At 55.9% G+C, this 22,550-nt stretch overlaps 1 protein-coding gene across 1 annotated transcript in view; it reads left to right on the top strand.

Moving 5' to 3' along the window:
• yars1 (tyrosyl-tRNA synthetase 1) overlaps positions 1-22,550 on the top strand; it is a 54,813-nt gene that overhangs the window by 20,643 nt on the left and 11,620 nt on the right. The window contains exons 9-12 of the mRNA XM_052473165.1: positions 21,115-21,200; positions 21,279-21,414; positions 22,089-22,186; positions 22,482-22,550. The exon at positions 22,482-22,550 is cut by the window's right edge and continues 125 nt beyond it. Coding sequence (XP_052329125.1) covers positions 21,115-21,200; positions 21,279-21,414; positions 22,089-22,186; positions 22,482-22,550 — 389 coding nt within the window. The remainder of the gene's footprint in view (positions 1-21,114; positions 21,201-21,278; positions 21,415-22,088; positions 22,187-22,481) is intronic.

A 22,550-nucleotide genomic window follows, 5' to 3' on the forward strand; every position in this document is an offset into this window, starting at 1 on the left:
CTGTTCTGTCCTCGTCCTCGTCTGTCCTCGTCTCTCCCGTTCTGTCCTCGTCTCTCCGTTCTGTCCTCGTCTCTCCCGTTCTGTCCTCGTCTCTCCCGTTCTGTCCTCGTCTCCCGTTCTGTCCTCGTCTCTCCCGTTCTGTCCTCGTCTCTCCTGTTCTGTCCTCGTCCTCGTCTGTCCTCGTCTCTCCTGTTCTGTCCTCGTTCTGTCCTCGTCCTCGTCTGTACTCGTCTCTCCTGTTCTGTCCTCGTCTCTCCTGTTCTGTCCTCGTTCTGTCCTCGTCTCTCCTGTTCTGTCCTCGTCTCTCCTGTTCTGTCCTCGTCTCTCCTGTTCTGTCCTCGTCCTCTCTCCTGTCCTCCTCCCCTGTCTTTCCTGTTTCAGGCACCACTAGTTCTGTCCTCGTCCTCGTCTGTCCTCGTCTCTCCTGTTCTGTCCTCGTCTCTCCTGTTCTGTCCTCGTCTCTCCTGTCCTCGTCCTCGTCTCTCCTGTCCTTGTCTCTCCTGTCCTCGTCCTCGTCTCTCCTGTTCTGTCCTCGTCCTCGTCTCTCCTGTTCTGTCCTCGTCTCTCCTCGTTCTGTCCTCGTCTCTCCTCGTTCTGTCCTCGTCTCTCTCGTTCTGTCCTCGTCTCTCCTCGTTCTGTCCTCGTCTCTCCTCGTTCTGTCCTCGTCTCTCCTCGTTCTGTCCTCGTCTCTCCTCGTTCTCTCCTCGTCTCTCCTCGTTCTCTCCTCGTTCTGTCCTCGTCTGTCCTCGTCTCTCCTCGTTCTGTCCTCGTCTCTCCTCGTTCTGTCCTCGTCTCTCCTCGTTCTGTCCTCGTCTCTCCTCGTTCTGTCCTCTCTCCTGTCTCTCCTGTTCTGTCCTCGTCTCTCCTCGTTCTGTCCTCGTCTCTCCTCGTTCTGTCCTCGTCTCTCCTCGCTCTGTCCTCGTCTCTCCCGTTCTGTCCTCGTCTCTCCCGTTCTGTCCTCGTCCTCGTCTCTCCTGTTCTGTCCTCGTCTCTCCTGTTCTGTCCTCGTTCTGTCCTCGTCCTCGTCTGTCCTCGTCTCTCCTGTTCTGTCCTAGTCTCTCCTGTTCTGTCCTCGTCTCTCCTCGTTCTGTCCTCGTCTCTCCTGTTCTGTCCTCGTCTCTCCTGTTCTGTCCTCGTCTCTCCTGTTCTGTCTTCGTCTCTCCTGTTCTGTCCTCGTCTCTCCTGTTCTGTCCTCATCTGTCCTCGTCTCTCCTGTTCTGTCCTCGTCCTCGTCTGTCCTCGTCCTCGTCTCTCCTGTTCTGTCCTCGTCTCTCCCGTTCTGTCCTCGTCTCTCCCGTTCTGTCCTCGTCTCTCCCGTTCTGTCCTCGTCTCTCCCGTTCTGTCCTCGTCTCTCCCGTTCTGTCCTCGTCTCTCCTGTTCTGTCCTCGTTCTTTCCTCGTCCTCGTCTGTCCTCATCTCTCCTGTTCTGTCCTCGTCTCTCCTGTTCTTTCCTCGTTCTGTCCTCGTCCTCGTCTGTACTCGTCTCTCCTGTTCTGTCCTCGTTCTGTCCTCGTCTCTCCTGTTCTGTCCTCGTCTCTCCTGTTCTGTCCTCGTCTCTCCTGTTCTGTCCTCGTCCTCTCTCCTGTCCTCCTCCCCTGTCTTTCCTGTTTCAGGCACCACTAGTTCTGTCCTCGTCTGTCCTCGTCTCTCCTGTTCTGTCCTCATCTCTCCTGTTCTGTCCTCGTCTCTCCTGTCCTCGTCCTCGTCTCTCCTGTCCTTGTCTCTCCTGTCCTCGTCCTCGTCTCTCCTGTTCTGTCCTCGTCCTCATCTCTCCTGTTCTGTCCTCGTCTCTCCTCGTTCTGTCCTCGTCTCTCCTGTTCTGTCCTCGTCTCTCCTCGTTCTGTCCTCGTCTCCTCGTTCTGTCCTCGTCTCTCCTCGTTCTGTCCTCGTCTCTCCTCGTTCTGTCCTCGTCTCTCCTCGTTCTGTCCTCGTCTCTCCTGGTTCTGTCTTCGTCTCTCCTGTTCTGTCCTCGTCTCTCCTGTTCTGTCCTCGTCCTCCTCCTCTCTCCTGTCCTCCTCCCCTGTCGTCCTTCCTGTTCCAGGCACCACTAGTTCTGTCCTCGTCCTCGTCTGTCCTCGTCTCTCCTGTTCTGTCCTCGTCTCTCCTGTCCTCGTCTCTCCTGTCCTCGTCCTCGTCTCTCCTGTCCTCGTCCTCGTCTCTCCTGTTCTGTCCTCGTCCTCGTCTCTCCTGTTCTGTCCTCGTCTCTCCTGTTCTCTCCTGTTCTGTCCTCGTCTCTCCTCGTTCTGTCCTAGTCTCTCCTGTTCTGTCCTCGTCTCTCCTGTTCTGTCCTCGTCTCTCCTCGTTCTGTCCTCGTCTCTCCTCGTTCTGTCCTCGTCTCTCCTCGTCTCTCCTCGTTCTGTCCTCGTCTCTCCTGTTCTGTCCTCTTCCTCCTCTCTCCTGTTCTGTCCTCGTCTCTCCTGTTCTGTCCTCGTCTCTCCTGTTCTGTCCTCGTCTCTCCTGTTCTGTCCCCTTCCTCCTCTCTCCTGTTCTGTCCTCTTCCTCCTCTCTCCTGTTCTGTCCTCTTCCTCCTCTCTCCTTTTCTGTCCTCTTCCTCCTCTCTCCTTTTCTGTCCTCTTCCTCCTCTCTCCTTTTCTGTCCTCTCATCTGTTCTGTCCCCTTCCTCCTCTCTCCTGTTCTGTCCCCTTCCTCCTCTCTCCTGTTCTGTCCTCGTCCTCGTCTCTCCTGTTCTGTCCCCTTCCTCGTCTCTCCTGTTCTGTCCCCTTCCTCGTCTCTCCTGTTCTGTCCTCTTCCTCCTCTCTCCTGTTCTGTCCTCTTCCTCCTCTCTCCTGTTCTGTCCTCTTCCTCTCTCCTGTTCTGTCCTCTTCCTCCTCTCTCCTGTTCTGTCCCCTTCCTCCTCTCTCCTGTTCTGTCCTCGTCTCTCCTGTTCTGTCCTCGTCTCTCCTGTTCTGTCCTCGTCTCTCCTGTTCTGTCCTCGTCTCTCCTGTTCTGTCCTCGTCTCTCCTCGTTCTGTCCTCGTCTCTCCTCGTTCTGTCTTCGTCTCTCCTCGTTCTGTCCTCGTTCTGTCCTCGTCCTCGTCTGTCCTCGTCTGTCCTCGTCTGTCCTCGTCTCTCCTGTTCTGTCCTCGTTCTGTCCTCGTTCTCGTCTGTCCTCGTCTCTCCTGTTCTGTCCTCGTCCTCGTCTCTCCTGTTCTGTCCTCGTCCTCGTCTGTCCTCGTCCTCGTCTGTCCTCGTCCTCGTCTGTCCTCGTCTCTCCCGTTCTGTCCTCGTCTCTCCTGTTCTCTCCTGTTCTGTCCTCGTCTCTCCTCGTTCTGTCCTCGTCTGTCCTAGTCTCTCCTGTTCTGTCCTCGTCTCTCCTGTTCTGTCCTCGTCTCTCCTCGTTCTGTCCTCGTCTCTCCTCGTTCTGTCCTCGTCTCTCCTGTTCTGTCCTCTTCCTCCTCTCTCCTGTTCTGTCCTCGTCTCTCCTGTTCTGTCCTCGTCTCTCCTGTTCTGTCCTCGTCTCTCCTGTTCTGTCCCCTTCCTCCTCTCTCCTGTTCTGTCCTCTTCCTCCTCTCTCCTGTTCTGTCCTCTTCCTCCTCTCTCCTTTTCTGTCCTCTTCCTCCTCTCCTTTTCTGTCCTCTTCCTCCTCTCTCCTGTTCTGTCCTCGTCCTCGTCTCTCCTGTTCTGTCCCCTTCCTCCTCTCTCCTGTTCTGTCCTCTTCCTCCTCTCTCCTGTTCTGTCCCCTTCCTCCTCTCTCCTGTTCTGTCCCCTTCCTCCTCTCTCCTGTTCTGTCCTCTTCCTCATCTGTTCTGTCCCCTTCCTCCTCTCTCCTGTTCTGTCCCCTTCCTCCTCTCTCCTGTTCTGTCCTCTTCCTCGTCTCTCCTGTTCTGTCCCCTTCCTCGTCTCTCCTGTTCTGTCCCCTTCCTCGTCTCTCCTGTTCTGTCCCCTTCCTCCTCTCTCCTGTTCTGTCCCCTTCCTCCTCTCTCCTGTTCTGTCCTCTTCCTCCTCTCTCCTGTTCTGTCCTCTTCCTCCTCTCTCCTGTTCTGTCCTCTTCCTCCTCTCTCCTGTTCTGTCCTCTTCCTCCTCTCTCCTGTTCTGTCCTCGTCTCTCCTGTTCTGTCTTCGTCTCTCCTCGTTCTGTCCTCGTTCTGTCCTCGTCCTCGTCTGTCCTCTGTCCTCGTCTCTCCTGTTCTGTCCTCGTTCTGTCCTCGTTCTCGTCTGTCCTCGTCTCTCCTGTTCTGTCCTCGTCTCTCCTGTTCTGTCCTCGTCTGTCCTCGTCCTCGTCTGTCCTTGTCTCTCCCGTTCTGTCCTCGTCTCTCCCGTTCTGTCCTCGTCTCTCCCGTTCTGTCCTCGTCCTCGTCTCTCCTGTTCTGTCCTCGTCTCTCCTGTTCTGTCCTCGTCCTCGTCTCTCCTGTTCTGTCCTCGTCCTCGTCTCTCCTGTTCTGTCCTCCTTCTGTCCTCGTCTCTCCTCGTTCTGTCCTCGTCTCTCCTGTTCTGTCTTCGTCTCTCCTGTTCTGTCCTCGTCTCTCCTGTTCTGTCCTCATCTGTCCTCGTCTCTCCTGTTCTGTCCTCGTCCTCGTCTGTCCTTGTCTCTCCTGTTCTGTCCTCGTCCTCCTGTCTGTCTCCTGTTCTGTCCTCGTCTCTCGTCTGTCCTCGTCTCTCCCGTTCTGTCCTCGTCTCTCCTGTTCTGTCCTCGTCTCTCCCGTTCTGTCCTCGTCTCTCCCGTTCTGTCCTCGTCTCTCCCGTTCTGTCCTCGTCTCTCCTGTTCTGTCCTCGTCCTCGTCTGTCCTCGTCTCTCCTGTTCTGTCCTCGTTCTGTCCTCGTCCTCGTCTGTACTCGTCTCTCCTGTTCTGTCCTCGTCTCTCCTGTTCTGTCCTCGTTCTGTCCTCGTCTCTCCTGTTCTGTCCTCGTCTCTCCTGTTCTGTCCTCGTCTCTCCTGTTCTGTCCTCGTCCTCTCTCCTGTCCTCCTCCCCCTGTCTTTCCTGTTTCAGGCACCACTAGTTCTGTCCTCGTCCTCGTCTGTCCTCGTCTCTCCTGTTCTGTCCTCGTCTCTCCTGTTCTGTCCTCGTCTCTCTGTCCTCTCCTCGTCTCTCCTGTCCTTGTCTCTCCTGTCCTCGTCCTCGTCTCTCCTGTTCTGTCCTCGTCCTCGTCTCTCCTGTTCTGTCCTCGTCTCTCCTCGTTCTGTCCTCGTCTCTCCTCGTTCTGTCCTCGTCTCTCCTCGTTCTGTCCTCGTCTCTCCTCGTTCTGTCCTCGTCTCTCCTCGTTCTGTCCTCTCTCCTCGTTCTGTCTCGTCTCTCCTCGTTCTGTCCTCGTCTCTCCTCGTTCTCTCCTCCTCTCGTTCTCTCCTCGTCTCTCCTGTTCTGTCCTCGTCTCTCCTCGTTCTGTCCTCGTCTCTCCTGTTCTGTCCTCGTCTCTCCTCGTTCTGTTCGTCTCTCCTCGTTCTGTCCTCGTCTCTCCTGTTCTGTCCTCGTTCTGTCCTCGTCCTCGTCTGTCCTCATCTCTCCTGTTCTGTCTCGTCTCCTCGTTCTGTCTGTTCTGTCTCGTCCTCGTCTGTACTCGTCTCTGTTCTGTCCTCGTTCTGTCTCGTCTCTCCTGTTCTGTCCTCGTCTCTCCTGTTCTGTCCTCGTCTCTCCTGTTCTGTCCTCGTCCTCTCTCCTGTCCTCCTCCCCTGTCTTTCCTGTTTCAGGCACCACTAGTTCTGTCCTCGTCCTCGTCTGTCCTCGTCTCTCCTGTTCTGTCCTCATCTCTCCTGTTCTGTCCTCGTCTCTCCTGTCCTCGTCCTCGTCTCTCCTGTCCTTGTCTCTCCTGTCCTCGTCCTCGTCTCTCCTGTTCTGTCCTCGTCCTCGTCTCTCCTGTTCTGTCCTCGTCTCTCCTCGTTCTGTCCTCGTCTCTCCTGTTCTGTCCTCGTCTCTCCTCGTTCTGTCCTCGTCTCCTCGTTCTGTCCTCGTCTCTCCTCGTTCTGTCCTCGTCTCTCCTCGTTCTGTCCTCGTCTCTCCTCGTTCTGTCCTCGTCTCTCCTGGTTCTGTCTTCGTCTCTCCTGTTCTGTCCTCGTCTCTCCTGTTCTGTCCTCGTCCTCCTCCTCTCTCTGTCCTCCTCCCCCTGTCGTCCTTCCTGTTCCAGGCACCACTAGTTCTGTCCTCGTCCTCGTCTGTCCTCGTCTCTCCTGTTCTGTCCTCGTCTCTCCTGTCCTCGTCTCTCCTGTCCTCGTCCTCGTCTCTCCTGTCCTCGTCCTCGTCTCTCCTGTTCTGTCCTCGTCCTCGTCTCTCCTGTTCTGTCCTCGTCTCTCCTGTTCTCTCCTGTTCTGTCCTCGTCTCTCCTCGTTCTGTCCTCGTCTGTCTCTCTCCTGTTCTGTCCTCGTCTCTCCTGTTCTGTCCTCGTCTCTCCTCGTTCTGTCCTCGTCTCTCCTCGTTCTGTCCTCGTCTCTCCTCGTCTCTCCTCGTTCTGTCCTCGTCTCTCCTGTTCTGTCCTCTTCCTCTCTCCCTGTTCTGTCCTCGTCTCTCCTGTTCTGTCCTCGTCTCTCCTGTTCTGTCCTCGTCTCTCCTGTTCTGTCCCCCTTCCTCCTCTCTCCTGTTCTGTCCTCTTCCTCTCTCTCCTGTTCTGTCCTCTTCCTGTCTCTCCTTTTCTGTCCTCTTCCTCCTCTCTCCTTTTCTGTCCTCTTCCTCCTCTCTCCTGTTCTGTCCTCTTCCTCATCTGTTCTGTCCTTCCTCCTCTCTCCTGTTCTGTCCCCTTCCTCCTCTCTCCTGTTCTGTCCTCGTCCTCGTCTCTCCTGTTCTGTCCCCTTCCTCGTCTCTCCTGTTCTGTCCCCTTCCTCGTCTCTCCTGTTCTGTCCTCTTCCTCCTCTCTCCTGTTCTGTCCTCTTCCTCCTCTCTCCTGTTCTGTCCTCCCTCCTCTCTCCTGTTCTGTCCTCTTCCTCCTCTCTCCTGTTCTCTTCCTCCTCTCTCCTGTTCTGTCCCCTCTTCTCCTCTCTCCTGTTCTGTCCTCGTCTCTCCTGTTCTGTCCTCATCTGTCCTCGTCTCTCCTGTTCTGTCCTCGTCCTCGTCTGTCCTTGTCTCTCCTGTTCTGTCCTCGTCCTCGTCTCTCCTGTTCTGTCCTCGTCCTCGTCTGTCCTCGTCTCTCCCGTTCTGTCCTCGTCTCTCCCGTTCTGTCCTCGTCTCTCCCGTTCTGTCCTCGTCTCTCCCGTTCTGTCCTCGTCTCTCCGTTCTGTCCTCGTCTCTCCTTCTGTCCTCGTCTCTCCTGTTCTGTCCTCGTCCTCGTCTGTCCTCGTCTCTCCTGTTCTGTCCTCGTTCTGTCCTCGTCCTCGTCTGTACTCGTCTCTCCTGTTCTGTCCTCGTCTCTCCTGTTCTGTCCTCGTTCTGTCTCGTCTCTCCTGTTCTGTCCTCGTCTCTCCTGTTCTGTCCTCGTCTCTCCTGTTCTGTCCTCGTCCTCTCTCCTGTCCTCCTCCCCTGTCTTTCCTGTTTCAGGCACCACTAGTTCTGTCCTCGTCCTCGTCTGTCCTCGTCTCTCCTGTTCTGTCCTCGTCTCTCCTGTTCTGTCCTCGTCTCTCCTGTCCTCGTCCTCGTCTCTCCTGTCCTTGTCTCTCCTGTCCTCGTCCTCGTCTCTCCTGTTCTGTCCTCGTCCTCGTCTCTCCTGTTCTGTCCTCGTCTCTCCTCGTTCTGTCCTCGTCTCTCCTCGTTCTGTCCTCGTCTCTCCTCGTTCTGTCCTCGTCTCTCCTCGTTCTGTCCTCGTCTCTCCTCGTTCTGTCCTCGTCTCTCCTCGTTCTGTCCTCGTCTCTCCTCGTTTCTCTCTCGTCTCGTTCTCTCCTCGTCTCTCCTCGTTCTGTCCTCGTCTCTCCTCGTTCTGTCCTCGTCTCTCCTCGTTCTGTCCTCGTCTCTCCTCGTTCTGTCCTCGTCTCTCCTCGTTCTGTCCTCGTCTCTCCTCGTTCTGTCCTCGTCTCTCCTCGTTCTGTCCTCGTCTCTCCTGTTCTGTCCTCGTCTCTCCTGTTCTGTCCTCGTCTCTCCTCGTTCTGTCCTCGTCTCTCCCGTTCTGTCCTCGTCTCTCCTGTTCTGTCCTCGTTCTGTCCTCGTCTCTCCTGTTCTGTCCTCGTCTCTCCTGTTCTGTCCTCGTTCTGTCCTCGTCCTCGTCTGTCCTCGTCTCTCCTGTTCTGTCCTAGTCTCTCCTGTTCTGTCCTCGTCTCTCTCGTTCTGTCCTCGTCTCTCCTGTTCTGTCCTCGTCTCTCCTGTTCTGTCCTCGTCTCTCCTGTTCTGTCTTCGTCTCTCCTGTTCTGTCCTCGTCTCTCCTGTTCTGTCCTCATCTGTCCTCGTCTCTCCTGTTCTGTCCTCGTCCTCGTCTGTCCTCGTCCTCGTCTCTCCTGTTCTGTCCTCGTCTCTCCCGTTCTGTCCTCGTCTCTCCCGTTCTGTCCTCGTCTCTCCCGTTCTGTCCTCGTCTCTCCCGTTCTGTCCTCGTCTCTCCCGTTCTGTCTCGTCTCTCCTGTTCTGTCCTCGTTCTGTCCTCGTCCTCGTCTGTCCTCATCTCTCCTGTTCTGTCCTCGTCTCTCCTGTTCTGTCCTCGTTCTGTCCTCGTCCTCGTCTGTACTCGTCTCTCCTGTTCTGTCCTCGTTCTGTCCTCGTCTCTCCTGTTCTGTCCTCGTCTCTCCTGTTCTGTCCTCGTCTCTCCTGTTCTGTCCTCGTCCTCTCTCCTGTCCTCCTCCCCTGTCTTTCCTGTTTCAGGCACCACTAGTTCTGTCCTCGTCTGTCCTCGTCTCTCCTGTTCTGTCCTCATCTCTCCTGTTCTGTCCTCGTCTCTCCTGTCCTCGTCCTCGTCTCTCCTGTCCTTGTCTCCTGTCCTCGTCCTCGTCTCTCCTGTTCTGTCCTCGTCCTCATCTCTCCTGTTCTGTCCTCGTCTCTCCTCGTTCTGTCCTCGTCTCTCCTGTTCTGTCCTCGTCTCTCCTCGTTCTGTCCTCGTCTCCTCGTTCTGTCCTCGTCTCTCCTCGTTCTGTCCTCGTCTCTCCTCGTTCTGTCCTCGTCTCTCCTCGTTCTGTCCTCGTCTCTCCTGTTCTGTCTTCGTCTCTCCTGTTCTGTCCTCGTCTCTCCTGTTCTGTCCTCGTCCTCCTCCTCTCTCTGTCCTCCTCCCCTGTCGTCCTTCCTGTTCCAGGCACCACTAGTTCTGTCCTCGTCCTCGTCTGTCCTCGTCTCTCCTGTTCTGTCCTCGTCTCTCCTGTCCTCGTCTCTCCTGTCCTCGTCCTCGTCTCTCCTGTCCTCGTCCTCGTCTCTCCTGTTCTGTCCTCGTCCTCGTCTCTCCTGTTCTGTCCTCGTCTCTCCTGTTCTCTCCTGTTCTGTCCTCGTCTCTCCTCGTTCTGTCCTAGTCTCTCCTGTTCTGTCCTCGTCTCTCCTGTTCTGTCTCGTCTCTCCTCGTTCTGTCCTCGTCTCTCCTGTTCTGTCCTCGTCTCTCCTCGTCTCTCCTCGTTCTGTCCTCGTCTCTCCTGTTCTGTCCTCTTCCTCCTCTCTCCTGTTCTGTCCTCGTCTCTCCTGTTCTGTCCTCGTCTCTCCTGTTCTGTCCTCGTCTCTCCTGTTCTGTCCCCTTCCTCCTCTCCTGTTCTGTCCTCTTCGTCCTCTCTCTGTTCTGTCCTCTTCCTCCTCTCTCCTTTTCTGTCCTCTTCCTCCTCTCTCCTTTTCTGTCCTCTTCCTCTCTCCCTTTCTGTCCTCTTCCTCATCTGTTCTGTCCCCTTCCTCCTCTCTCCTGTTCTGTCCCCTTCCTCCTCTCTCCTGTTCTGTCCTCGTCTCTCCTGTTCTGTCCCCTTCCTCGTCTCTCCTGTTCTGTCCTTCCTCGTCTCTCCTGTTCTGTCCTTCCTCGTCTCTCCTGTTCTGTCCTCTTCCTCCTCTCTCCTGTTCTGTCCTCTTCCTCTCTCCTGTTCTGTCCTCTTCCTCCTCTCTCCTGTTCTGTCCCCTTCCTCCTCTCTCCTGTTCTGTCCTCGTCTCTCCTGTTCTGTCCTCGTCTCTCCTGTTCTGTCCTCGTCTCTCCTGTTCTGTCCTCGTCTCTCCTGTTCTGTCCTCGTCTCTCCTCGTTCTGTCCTCGTCTCTCCTCGTTCTGTCTTCGTCTCTCCTCGTTCTGTCCTCGTTCTGTCCTCGTCCTCGTCTGTCCTCGTCTGTCCTCGTCTGTCCTCGTCTCTCCTGTTCTGTCCTGTCGTTCTGTCCTCGTTCTCGTCTGTCCTCGTCTCTCCTGTTCTGTCCTCGTCCTCGTCTGTCCTGTCCTCGTCTGTCCTCGTCTGTCCTCGTCTGTCCTCGTCCTCGTCTGTCCTCGTCTCTCCTCGTTCTGTCCTCGTCTCTCTCTGTCCTCGTCTCTCTGTTCTGTCCTCGTCTCTCCTCGTTCTCCTCGTCTGTCTCGTCTGTCCTCGTCTCTCCTGTTCTGTCCTCTTCCTCCTCTCTCCTGTTCTGTCCTCGTCTCTCCTGTTCTGTCCTCGTCTCTCCTGTTCTGTCCTCGTCTGTCCTTCCTCCTCTCTCGTCTCCTGTTCTGTCCTCGTCTCTCTCTCCTGTTCTGTCCTCTTCTCCTCTCTCCTTTTCTGTCCTCTTCTCCTCCTCCTCTCTCCTGTTCTGTCTCCTCGTCTCTCCTGTTCTGTCCTTCCTCCTCTCTCCTGTTCTGTCCTCTTCCTCCTCTCTCCTGTTCTGTCCTCTTCCTCCTCTCTCCTGTTCTGTCCTCTTCCTCCTCTCTCCTGTTCTGTCCTCTTCCTCCTCTCTCCTGTTCTGTCCTTCCCTCTCTCCTGTTCTGTCCCCTTCTCCTCTCTCCTGTTCTGTCTGTCCTCGTCTCTCCTGTTCTGTCCCCTTCTCTCTCTCCTGTTCTGTCCCCTTCCTCGTCTCTCCTGTTCTGTCCCTTCCTCCTCTCTCTGTTCTGTCCTCATCCTCCTCTCTCCTGTTCTGTCCTCTTCCTCCTCTCTCCTGTTCTGTCCTCTTCCTCCTCTCTCCTGTTCTGTCCTCTTCCTCCTCTCTCCTGTTCTGTCCTCTTCCTCCTCTCTCCTGTTCTGTCCTCGTCTCTCCTGTCTGTCTCTCTCTCGTTCTGTCCTCGTTCTGTCCTCGTCCTGTCTGTCCTCTGTCCTCGTCTCTCCTGTTCTGTCCTCGTTCTGTCCTCGTTCTCGTCTGTCTGTCTCTCCTGTTCTGTCCTCGTCTCTCCTGTTCTGTCCTCCTCTGTCCTCGTCTCGTCTGTCCTTGTCCTCCCGTTCTGTCCTCGTCTCTCCTGTTCTGTCCTCGTCTCTCCCGTTCTGTCCTCGTCCTCGTCTCTCCTGTTCTGTCCTCGTCTCTCCTGTTCTGTCCTCGTCCTCGTCTCTCCTGTTCTGTCCTCGTCCTCGTCTCTCCTGTTCTGTCCTCCTTCTGTCCTCGTCTCTCCTCGTTCTGTCCTCGTCTCTCTGTTCTGTCTCTCGTCTCTCTCCTGTTCTGTCCTCATCTGTCCTCGTCTCTCCTGTTCTGTCCTCGTCCTCGTCTGTCCTCGTCTCTCCTGTTCTGTCCTCGTCTCTCCTGTTCTGTCCTCGTCTCTCCTGTTCTGTCCTCGTCTCTCCTGTTCTGTCCTCGTCTCTCCCGTTCTGTCCTCGTCTCTCCCGTTCTGTCCTCGTCTCTCCGTTCTGTCCTCGTCTCTCCCGTTCTGTCCTCGTCTCTCCTGTTCTGTCCTCGTCCTCGTCTGTCCTCGTCTCTCCTGTTCTGTCCTCGTTCTGTCCTCGTCCTCGTCTGTACTCGTCTCTCCTGTTCTGTCCTCGTCTCTCCTGTTCTGTCCTCGTTCTGTCCTCGTCTCTCCTGTTCTGTCCTCGTCTCTCCTGTTCTGTCCTCGTCTCTCCTGTTCTGTCCTCGTCCTCTCTCCTGTCCTCCTCCCCCTGTCTTTCCTGTTTCAGGCACCACTAGTTCTGTCCTCGTCCTCGTCTGTCCTCGTCTCTCCTGTTCTGTCCTCGTCTCTCCTGTTCTGTCCTCGTCTCTCCTGTCCTGTCCTCGTCTCTCCTGTCCTTGTCTCTCCTGTCCTCGTCCTCGTCTCTCCTGTTCTGTCCTCGTCCTCGTCTCTCCTGTTCTGTCCTCGTCTCTCCTCGTTCTGTCCTCGTCTCTCCTCGTTCTGTCCTCGTCTCTCCTCGTTCTGTCCTCGTCTCTCCTCGTTCTGTCCTCGTCTCTCCTCGTTCTGTCCTCGTCTCTCCTCGTTCTGTCCTCGTCTCTCCTCGTTCTGTCCTCGTCTCTCCTCGTTCTCTCCTCGTCTCTCCTCGTCTCTCCTCGTTCTGTCCTCGTCTCTCCTCGTTCTGTCCTCGTCTCTCCTCGTTCTGTCCTCGTCTCTCCTCGTTCTGTCCTCGTCTCTCCTCGTTCTGTCCTCGTCTCTCCTCGTTCTGTCCTCGTCTCTCCTCGTTCTGTCTCGTCTCTCCTGTTCTGTCCTCGTCTCTCCTCGTTCTGTCCTCGTCTCTCCTCGTTCTGTCCTCGTCTCTCCCGTTCTGTCCTCGTCTCTCCCGTTCTGTCCTCGTCCTCGTCTCTCCTGTTCTGTCCTCGTCTCTCCTGTTCTGTCCTCGTTCTGTCCTCGTCCTCGTCTGTCCTCGTCTCTCCTGTTCTGTCCTAGTCTCTCCTGTTCTGTCCTCGTCTCTCCTCGTTCTGTCCTCGTCTCTCCTGTTCTGTCCTCGTCTCTCCTGTTCTGTCCTCGTCTCTCCTGTTCTGTCTTCGTCTCTCCTGTTCTGTCCTCGTCTCTCCTGTTCTGTCCTCATCTGTCCTCGTCTCTCCTGTTCTGTCCTCGTCCTCGTCTGTCTCGTCCTCGTCTCTCCTGTTCTGTCCTCGTCTCTCCTCGTTCTGTCCTCGTCTCTCCCGTTCTGTCCTCGTCTCTCCCGTTCTGTCCTCGTCTCTCCCGTTCTGTCCTCGTCTCTCCCGTTCTGTCCTCGTCTCTCCTGTTCTGTCCTCGTTCTGTCCTCGTCCTCGTCTGTCCTCATCTCTCCTGTTCTGTCCTCGTCTCTCCTGTTCTGTCCTCGTTCTGTCCTCGTCCTCGTCTGTACTCGTCTCTCCTGTTCTGTCCTCGTTCTGTCCTCGTCTCTCCTGTTCTGTCCTCGTCTCTCCTGTTCTGTCTCGTCTCTCCTGTTCTGTCCTCGTCCTCTCTCCTGTCCTCCTCCCCTGTCTTTCCTGTTTCAGGCACCACTAGTTCTGTCCTCGTCCTCGTCTGTCCTCGTCTCTCCTGTTCTGTCCTCATCTCTCCTGTTCTGTCCTCGTCTCTCCTGTCCTCGTCCTCGTCTCTCCTGTCCTTGTCTCTCCTGTCCTCGTCCTCGTCTCTCCTGTTCTGTCCTCGTCCTCGTCTCTCCTGTTCTGTCCTCGTCTCTCCTCGTTCTGTCCTCGTCTCTCCTGTTCTGTCCTCGTCTCTCCTCGTTCTGTCCTCGTCTCCTCGTTCTGTCCTCGTCTCTCCTCGTTCTGTCCTCGTCTCTCCTCGTTCTGTCCTCGTCTCTCCTCGTTCTGTCCTCGTCTCTCCTGGTTCTGTCTTCGTCTCTCCTGTTCTGTCCTCGTCTCTCCTGTTCTGTCCTCGTCCTCCTCCTCTCTCTGTCCTCCTCCCCTGTCGTCCTTCCTGTTCCAGGCACCACTAGTTCTGTCCTCGTCCTCGTCTGTCCTCGTCTCTCTGTTCTGTCCTCGTCTCTCCTGTCCTCGTCTCTCCTGTCCTCGTCCTCGTCTCTCCTGTCCTCGTCCTCGTCTCTCCTGTTCTGTCCTCGTCCTCGTCTCTCCTGTTCTGTCCTCGTCTCTCCTGTTCTCTCCTGTTCTGTCCTCGTCTCTCCTCGTTCTGTCCTCGTCTGTCCTAGTCTCTCCTGTTCTGTCCTCGTCTCTCCTGTTCTGTCCTCGTCTCTCCTCGTTCTGTCCTCGTCTCTCCTCGTTCTGTCCTCGTCTCTCCTCGTCTCTCCTCGTTCTGTCCTCGTCTCTCCTGTTCTGTCCTCTTCCTCCTCTCTCCTGTTCTGTCCTCGTCTCTCCTGTTCTGTCCTCGTCTCTCCTGTTCTGTCCTCGTCTCTCATCTGTTCTGTCCCCTTCCTCCTCTCTCCTGTTCTGTCCTCTTCCTCCTCTCTCCTGTTCTGTCCTCTTCCTCCTCTCTCCTGTTCTGTCCTCTTCCTCCTCTCTCCTGTTCTGTCCTCTTCCTCCTCTCTCCTGTTCTGTCCTCTTCCTCATCTGTTCTGTCCCCTTCCTCCTCTCTCCTGTTCTGTCCCCTTCCTCCTCTCTCCTGTTCTGTCCTCTTCCTCGTCTCTCCTGTTCTGTCCCCTTCCTCGTCTCTCCTGTTCTGTCCCCTTCCTCGTCTCTCCTGTTCTGTCCCCTTCCTCCTCTCTCCTGTTCTGTCCTCTTCCTCCTCTCTCCTGTTCTGTCCTCTTCCTCCTCTCTCCTGTTCTGTCCTCTTCCTCCTCTCTCCTGTTCTGTCCCCTTCCTCCTCTCTCCTGTTCTGTCCCCTTCCTCCTCTCTCCTGTTCTGTCCTCGTCTCTCCTGTTCTGTCCTCATCTGTCCTCGTCTCTCCTGTTCTGTCCTCGTCCTCGTCTGTCCTTGTCTCTCCTGTTCTGTCCTCGTCCTCGTCTCTCCTGTTCTGTCCTCGTCCTCGTCTGTCCTCGTCTCTCCCGTTCTGTCCTCGTCTCTCCCGTTCTGTCCTCGTCTCTCCCGTTCTGTCCTCGTCTCTCCCGTTCTGTCCTCGTCTCTCCCGTTCTGTCCTCGTCTCTCCCGTTCTGTCCTCGTCTCTCCTGTTCTGTCCTCGTCCTCGTCTGTCCTCGTCTCTCCTGTTCTGTCCTCGTTCTGTCCTCGTCCTCGTCTGTACTCGTCTCTCCTGTTCTGTCCTCGTCTCTCCTGTTCTGTCCTCGTTCTGTCCTCGTCTCTCCTGTTCTGTCCTCGTCTCTCCTGTTCTGTCCTCGTCTCTCCTGTTCTGTCCTCGTCCTCTCTCTGTCCTCCTCCCCTGTCTTTCCTGTTTCAGGCACCACTAGTTCTGTCCTCGTCCTCGTCTGTCCTCGTCTCTCCTGTTCTGTCCTCGTCTCTCCTGTTCTGTCCTCGTCTCTCCTGTCCTGTCCTCGTCTCTCCTGTCCTCCTGTCTCTCTGTCCTCGTCCTCGTCTCTCCTGTTCTGTCCTCGTCCTCGTCTCTCCTGTTCTGTCCTCGTCTCTCCTCGTTCTGTCCTCGTCTCTCCTGTTCTGTCCTCGTCTCTCCTCGTTCTGTCCTCGTCTCTCCTCGTTCTGTCTTCGTCTCTCCTCGTTCTGTCCTCGTCTCTCCTGTTCTGTCCTCGTCTCTCCTGTTCTGTCCTCGTCTCTCCTCGTTCTGTTCTCGTCTCTCCTCGTTCTGTCCTCGTCTCTCCTCGTTCTGTTCTCGTCTCTCCTCGTTCTGTCCTCGTCTCTCCTCGTTCTGTCCTGTCTCTCTCTCCTGTTCTGTCCTCGTCTCTCCTCGTTCTGTCCTCGTCTCTCCTCGTTCTGTCCTCGTCTCTCCTGTTCTGTCCTCGTCTCTCCTCGTTCTGTCCTCGTCTCTCCTCGTTCTGTCCTCGTCTCTCCTCGTTCTGTCCTCGTCTCTCCTCGTTCTGTCCTCGTCTCTCCTGTTCTGTCCTCGTTCTGTCCTCGTCCTCGTCTGTCCTCGTCTCTCCTGTTCTGTCCTAGTCTCTCCTGTTCTGTCCTCGTCTCTCCTCGTTCTGTCCTCGTCTCTCCTGTTCTGTCCTCGTCTCTCCTGTTCTGTCCTCGTCTCTCCTGTTCTGTCTTCGTCTCTCCTGTTCTGTCCTCGTCTCTCTGTTCTGTCCTCATCTGTCCTCGTCTCTCCTGTTCTGTCCTCGTCCTCGTCTGTCCTCGTCCTCGTCTCTCCTGTTCTGTCCTCGTCTCTCCCGTTCTGTCCTCGTCTCTCCCGTTCTGTCCTCGTCTCTCCCGTTCTGTCTCGTCTCTCCCCGTTCTGTCCTCGTCTCTCCCGTTCTGTCCTCGTCTCTCCTGTTCTGTCCTCGTCTCTCCTGTTCTGTCCTCATCTCTCCTGTTCTGTCTCGTCTCTCCTGTTCTGTCCTCGTTCTGTCCTCGTCCTCGTCTGTACTCGTCTCTCCTGTTCTGTCCTCGTTCTGTCCTCGTCTCTCCTGTTCTGTCCTCGTCTCTCCTGTTCTGTCCTCGTCTCTCCTGTTCTGTCCTCGTCCTCTCTCCTGTCCTCCTCCCCCTGTCTTTCCTGTTTCAGGCACCACTAGTTCTGTCCTCGTCTGTCCTCGTCTCTCCTGTTCTGTCCTCATCTCTCCTGTTCTGTCCTCGTCTCTCCTGTCCTCGTCCTCGTCTCTCCTGTCCTTGTCTCTCCTGTCCTCGTCCTCGTCTCTCCTGTTCTGTCCTCGTCCTCATCTCTCCTGTTCTGTCCTCGTCTCTCCTCGTTCTGTCCTCGTCTCTCCTGTTCTGTCCTCGTCTCTCCTCGTTCTGTCCTCGTCTCTCGTTCTGTCCTCGTCTCTCCTCGTTCTGTCCTCGTCTCTCCTCGTTCTGTCCTCGTCTCTCCTCGTTCTGTCCTCGTCTCTCCTGGTTCTGTCTTCGTCTCTCCTGTTCTGTCCTCGTCTCTCCTGTTCTGTCCTCGTCCTCCTCCTCTCTCCTGTCCTCCTCCCCTGTCGTCCTTCCTGTTCCAGGCACCACTAGTTCTGTCCTCGTCCTCGTCTGTCCTCGTCTCTCCTGTTCTGTCCTCGTCTCTCCTGTCCTCGTCTCTCCTGTCCTCGTCCTCGTCTCTCCTGTCCTCGTCCTCGTCTCTCCTGTTCTGTCCTCGTCCTCGTCTCTCCTGTTCTGTCCTCGTCTCTCCTGTTCTCTCCTGTTCTGTCCTCGTCTCTCCTCGTTCTGTCCTAGTCTCTCCTGTTCTGTCCTCGTCTCTCCTGTTCTGTCCTCGTCTCTCCTCGTTCTGTCCTCGTCTCTCCTCGTTCTGTCCTCGTCTCTCCTCGTCTCTCCTCGTTCTGTCCTCGTCTCTCCTGTTCTGTCCTCTTCCTCCTCTCTCCTGTTCTGTCCTCGTCTCTCCTGTTCTGTCCTCGTCTCTCCTGTTCTGTCCTCGTCTCTCCTGTTCTGTCCCCTTCCTCCTCTCTCCTGTTCTGTCCTCTTCCTCCTCTCTCCTGTTCTGTCCTCTTCCTCCTCTCTCCTTTTCTGTCCTCTTCCTCCTCTCTCCTTTTCTGTCCTCTTCCTCCTCTCTCCTTTTCTGTCCTCTTCCTCATCTGTTCTGTCCCCTTCCTCCTCTCTCCTGTTCTGTCCCCTTCCTCCTCTCTCCTGTTCTGTCCTCGTCCTCGTCTCTCCTGTTCTGTCCCCTTCCTCGTCTCTCCTGTTCTGTCCCTTCCTCGTCTCTCCTGTTCTGTCCTCTTCCTCCTCTCTCCTGTTCTGTCCTCTTCCTCCTCTCTCCTGTTCTGTCCTCTTCCTCCTCTCTCCTGTTCTGTCCTCTTCCTCTCTCCTGTTCTGTCCTCTTCCTCCTCTCTCCTGTTCTGTCCCCTTCCTCCTCTCTCCTGTTCTGTCCTCGTCTCTCCTGTTCTGTCCTCGTCTCTCCTGTTCTGTCCTCGTCTCTCCTGTTCTGTCCTTGTCTCTCCTGTTCTGTCCTCGTCTCTCCTCGTTCTGTCCTCGTCTCTCCTCGTTCTGTCTTCGTCTCTCCTCGTTCTGTCCTCGTTCTGTCCTCGTCCTCGTCTGTCCTCGTCTGTCCTCGTCTGTCCTCGTCTCTCCTGTTCTGTCCTCGTTCTGTCCTCGTTCTCGTCTGTCCTCGTCTCTCCTGTTCTGTCCTCGTCCTCGTCTCTCCTGTTTCTGTCCTCGTCCTCGTCTGTCCTCGTCCTCGTCTGTCCTCGTCCTCGTCTGTCCTCGTCTCTCCCGTTCTGTCCTCGTCTCTCCTGTTCTCTCCTGTTCTGTCCTCGTCTCTCCTCGTTCTGTCCTCGTCTGTCCTAGTCTCTCCTGTTCTGTCCTCGTCTCTCCTGTTCTGTCCTCGTCTCTCCTCGTTCTGTCCTCGTCTCTCCTCGTTCTGTCCTCGTCTCTCCTGTTCTGTCCTCTTCCTCCTCTCTCCTGTTCTGTCCTCGTCTCTCCTGTTCTGTCCTCGTCTCTCCTGTTCTGTCCTCGTCTCTCCTGTTCTGTCCCCTTCCTCCTCTCTCCTGTTCTGTCCTCTTCCTCCTCTCTCCTGTTCTGTCCTCTTCCTCCTCTCTCCTTTTCTGTCCTCTTCCTCCTCTCCTTTTCTGTCCTCTTCCTCCTCTCTCCTGTTCTGTCCTCTTCCTCATCTGTTCTGTCCCCTTCCTCCTCTCTCCTGTTCTGTCCCCTTCCTCCTCTCTCCTGTTCTGTCCTCTTCCTCGTCTCTCCTGTTCTGTCCCTTCCTCGTCTCTCCTGTTCTGTCCCCTTCCTCGTCTCTCCTGTTCTGTCCCCTTCCTCCTCTCTCCTGTTCTGTCCTCTTCCTCCTCTCTCCTGTTCTGTCCCCTTCCTCCTCTCTCCTGTTCTGTCCCCTTCCTCCTCTCTCCTGTTCTGTCCCCTTCCTCCTCTCTCCTGTTCTGTCCTCTTCCTCCTCTCTCCTGTTCTGTCCCCTTCCTCCTCTCTCCTGTTCTGTCCCCTTCCTCGTCTCTCCTGTTCTGTCCTCGTCTCTCCTGTTCTGTCCTCGTCTCTCCTGTTCTGTCCTCGTCTCTCCTGTTCTGTCCTCGTCTCTCCTCGTTCTGTCCTCGTCTCTCCTCGTTCTGTCTTCGTCTCTCCTCGTTCTGTCCTCGTTCTGTCCTCGTCCTCGTCTGTCCTCGTCTGTCCTCGTCTGTCCTCGTCTCTCCTGTTCTGTCCTCGTTCTGTCCTCGTTCTCGTCTGTCCTCGTCTCTCCTGTTCTGTCCTCGTCCTCGTCTCTCCTGTTCTGTCCTCGTCCTCGTCTGTCCTCGTCCTCGTCTGTCCTATCGTCCTCGTCTGTCCTCGTCTCTCCCGTTCTGTCCTCGTCTCTCCCGTTCTGTCCTCGTCTCTCCCGTTCTGTCCTCGTCTCTCCCGTTCTGTCCTCGTCTCTCCTGTTCTGTCCTCGTTCTGTCCTCGTCCTCGTCTGTCCTCGTCTCTCCTGTTCTGTCCTAGTCTCTCCTGTTCTGTCCTCGTCTCTCCTCGTTCTGTCCTCGTCTCTCCTGTTCTGTCTTCGTCTCTCCTGTTCTGTCTTCGTCTCTCCTGTTCTGTCCTCGTCTCTCCTGTTCTGTCCTCATCTGTCCTCGTCTCTCCTGTTCTGTCCTCGTCCTCGTCTGTCCTCGTCTCTCCCGTTCTGTCCTCGTCTCTCCCGTTCTGTCCTCGTCTTGCCCGTTCTGTCCTCGTCTCTCCCGTTCTGTCCTCGTCTCTCCTGTTCTGTCCTCGTTCTGTCCTCGTCCTCGTCTGTACTCGTCTCTCCTGTTCTGTCCTCATCTCTCCTGTTCTGTCCTCGTCTCTCCTGTCCTCGTCCTCGTCTCTCCTGTCCTTGTCTCTCCTGTCCTCGTCCTCGTCTCTCCTGTTCTGTCCTCGTCCTCATCTCTCCTGATCTGTCCTCGTCTCTCCTCGTTCTGTCCTCGTCTCTCCTGTTCTGTCCTCGTCTCTCCTCGTTCTGTCCTCGTCTCCTCGTTCTGTCCTCGTCTCTCCTCGTTCTGTCCTCGTCTCTCCTCGTTCTGTCCTCGTCTCTCCTCGTTCTGTCCTCGTCTCTCCTGGTTCTGTCTTCGTCTCTCCTGTTCTGTCCTCGTCTCTCCTGTTCTGTCCTCGTCTCTCCTGTCCTCGTCTCTCCTGTCCTCGTCCTCGTCTCTCCTGTCCTCGTCCTCGTCTCTCCTGTTCTGTCCTCGTCCTCGTCTCTCCTGTTCTGTCCTCGTCTCTCCTGTTCTCTCCTGTTCTGTCCTCGTCTCTCCTCGTTCTGTCCTCGTCTGTCCTAGTCTCTCCTGTTCTGTCCTCGTCTCTCCTGTTCTGTCCTCGTCTCTCCTCGTTCTGTCCTCGTCTCTCCTCGTTCTGTCCTCGTCTCTCCTCGTTCTATCCTCGTCTCTCCTGTTCTGTCCTCGTCTCTCCTGTTCTGTCCTCGTCCTCATCTCTCCTGTTCTGTCCTCGTCTCTCCTCGTTCTGTCCTCGTCTCTCCTGTTCTGTCCTCGTCTCTCCTCGTTCTGTCCTCGTCTCTCCTGTTCTGTCCTCGTCCTCTCTCCTGTCCTCCTCCCCTGTCTTTCCTGTTTCAGGCACCACTAGTTCTGTCCTCGTCCTCGTCTGTCCTCGTCTCTCCTGTTCTGTCCTCGTCTCTCCTGTCCTCGTCCTCGTCTCTCTGTCCTCCTCCCCCTGTCTTTCCTGTTTCAGGCACCACTAGTTCTGTCCTCGTCCTCGTCTGTCCTCGTCTCTCCTGTCCTCGTCCTCGTCTCTCCTGTTCTGTCCTCGTCCTCATCTCTCCTGTTCTGTCCTCGTCTCTCTCGTTCTGTCCTCGTCTCTCCTGTTCTGTCCTCGTCTCTCCTCGTTCTGTCCTCGTCTCTCCTCGTTCTGTCCTCGTCTCTCCTCGTTCTGTCCTCGTCTCTCCTCGTTCTGTCCTCGTCTCTCCTCTCCTCGTTCTGTCCTCGTCTCTCCTCGTTCTGTCTTCGTCTCTCCTGTTCTGTCCTCGTCTCTCCTGTTCTGTCCTCGTCCTCCTCCCTCTTGTCCTCCTCCTCTCTCCTGTCCTCCTCCCCTGTCGTCCTTCCTGTTCCAAGCACCACTAGTTCTGTCCTCGTCCTCGTCTGTCCTCGTCTCTCCTGTTCTGTCCTCGTCTCTCCTGTTCTGTCCTCGTCTCTCCTGTCCTCGTCTCTCCTGTCCTCGTCCTCGTCTCTCCTGTCCTCGTCCTCGTCTCTCCTGTTCTGTCCTCGTCCTCGTCTCTCCTGTTCTGTCCTCGTCTCTCCTGTTCTCTCCTGTTCTGTCCTCGTCTCTCCTGTTCTCTCCTGTTCTGTCCTCGTCTCTCCTCGTTCTGTCCTCGTCTGTCCTAGTCTCTCCTGTTCTGTCCTGTTCTGTCCTCGTCTCTCCTGTTCTGTCCTCGTCTCTCCTCGTTCTGTCCTCGTCTCTCCTCGTCTGTCCTCGTTCTATCCTCGTCTCTCCTGTTCTGTCCTCGTCTCCTCGTTCTGTCCTCGTCTCTCCTCGTTCTGTCCTCGTCTCTCCTCGTTCTGTCCTCGTCTCTTCTCGTCTCTCCTCGTTCTGTCCTCGTCTCTCCTCGTTCTGTTCTCGTCTCTCCTCGTTCTGTTCTCGTTCTCGTTCTGTCCTGTTCTGTCCTCGTCTCTCCTGTTCTGTCCTCGTCCCCCTGTCGTCCTTCCTGTTCCAGGCACCACTAGAGTCAGCATGTCTGTGTTGCGTCTCTTTCAGAGTTCTCCATCAAAAGAGACCCCAAGTTCGGAGGAGACAAAACCTACACAGACTTTGAGGAAGTGGAGAAAGAATTTGGCGAAGAGGTACGTACGTATATGTTGTACGACCCACTGTTGTTGGCCCATCATCCATTGGTTTGACCTCTAACCTCTGCCGTCTAGCTGATCCATCCTGGTGACCTGAAGGCGGGCGTGGAGGTGGCCCTTAACAAGCTGCTCGACCCAATCAGGAAGAAGTTTGAGTCTCCAGAGCTCCGTAAACTCTCCAACACGGCCTATCCAGACCCGGCAAAGAGCAGTTAGTAGAACCTACTGTTACCAACTCTCACCGTCATATACCTCAAGGCTTCCTAAAGTAGACCTATAGGAGACAGTTCCTCCTGACCCTTGACCCTGTATGTCTCTGTGTCCCCCTGTCAGAGGGAGCAGGGAACCCTAAAGTAGACCTATAGGAGACAGTTCCTCCTGACCCTTGACCCTGTGTGTCTCTGTGTCCCCCTGTCAGAGGGAGCAAGGGAACCCTAAAGTAGACCTATAGGAGACTGTTCCTCCTGACCCTTGACCCTGTGTGTCTCTGTGTCCCCCTGTCAGGGGAGCTGACCTGTTCTTGACCCTGTGTATGTCTCTGTGTCCCCCTGTCAGAGGGAGCAGGGAACCCTAAAGTAGACCTGTTCCTCCTGACCCTTGACCCTGTGTGTCTCTGTGTCCCCCTGTCAGAGGGAGCAGGGAACCCTAAAGTAGACCTATAGGAGACTGTTCCTCCTGACCCTTGACCCTGTGTGTCTCTGTGTCCCCCTGTCAGAGGGAGCAGGGAACCCTAAAGTAGACCTATAGGAGACTGTTCCTCCTGACCCTTGACCCTGTGTGTCTCTGTGTCCCCCTGTCAGAGGGAGCAGGGAACCCTAAAGTAGACCTATAGGAGACTGTTCCTCCTGACCCTTGACCCTGTGTGTCTCTGTGTCCCCCTGTCAGAGGGAGCAGGGAAGGGGAACCCTAAAGTAGCAGAAGAGGATGAGCTGGTTCCCTCCAGACTGGACATCAGGGTGGGCAAGGTCATCAGTGTGGAAAAGGTACTCACTCACTCACTCACTCACCCACTCACTCACTCACTCACTCACTCTCTCATTAGTTTATTTATCCTTATTTAAACTTGGAAGACCCTTTTTTTGAGAGAAATGCTGAATTCCAAATGGTGGAAATCCCCCAGCCTATCAGAGAGCAAGACGAGGAGAAATTACTGATTTTTAGATCCCGTCTTTGATCAGAATAGGCACGGGGGATTTGGGATTCAGCAAATCATCTCTAATTTCCTTTCCTTCTCTTCACTGATTGGTCTTTCTCTCCTCCTGTCCTCGCCTCCCTCAGCATCCGGATGCTGATTCGCTGTACCTGGAGAAGATAGACGTCGGAGAGGCGGAGCCAAGGACGGTGGTG

The sequence above is a fragment of the Oncorhynchus keta genome, chromosome 20 (assembly GCF_023373465.1).
Source record: "Oncorhynchus keta strain PuntledgeMale-10-30-2019 chromosome 20, Oket_V2, whole genome shotgun sequence".
Classification (NCBI taxonomy): Eukaryota; Metazoa; Chordata; class Actinopteri; order Salmoniformes; family Salmonidae; genus Oncorhynchus; species Oncorhynchus keta.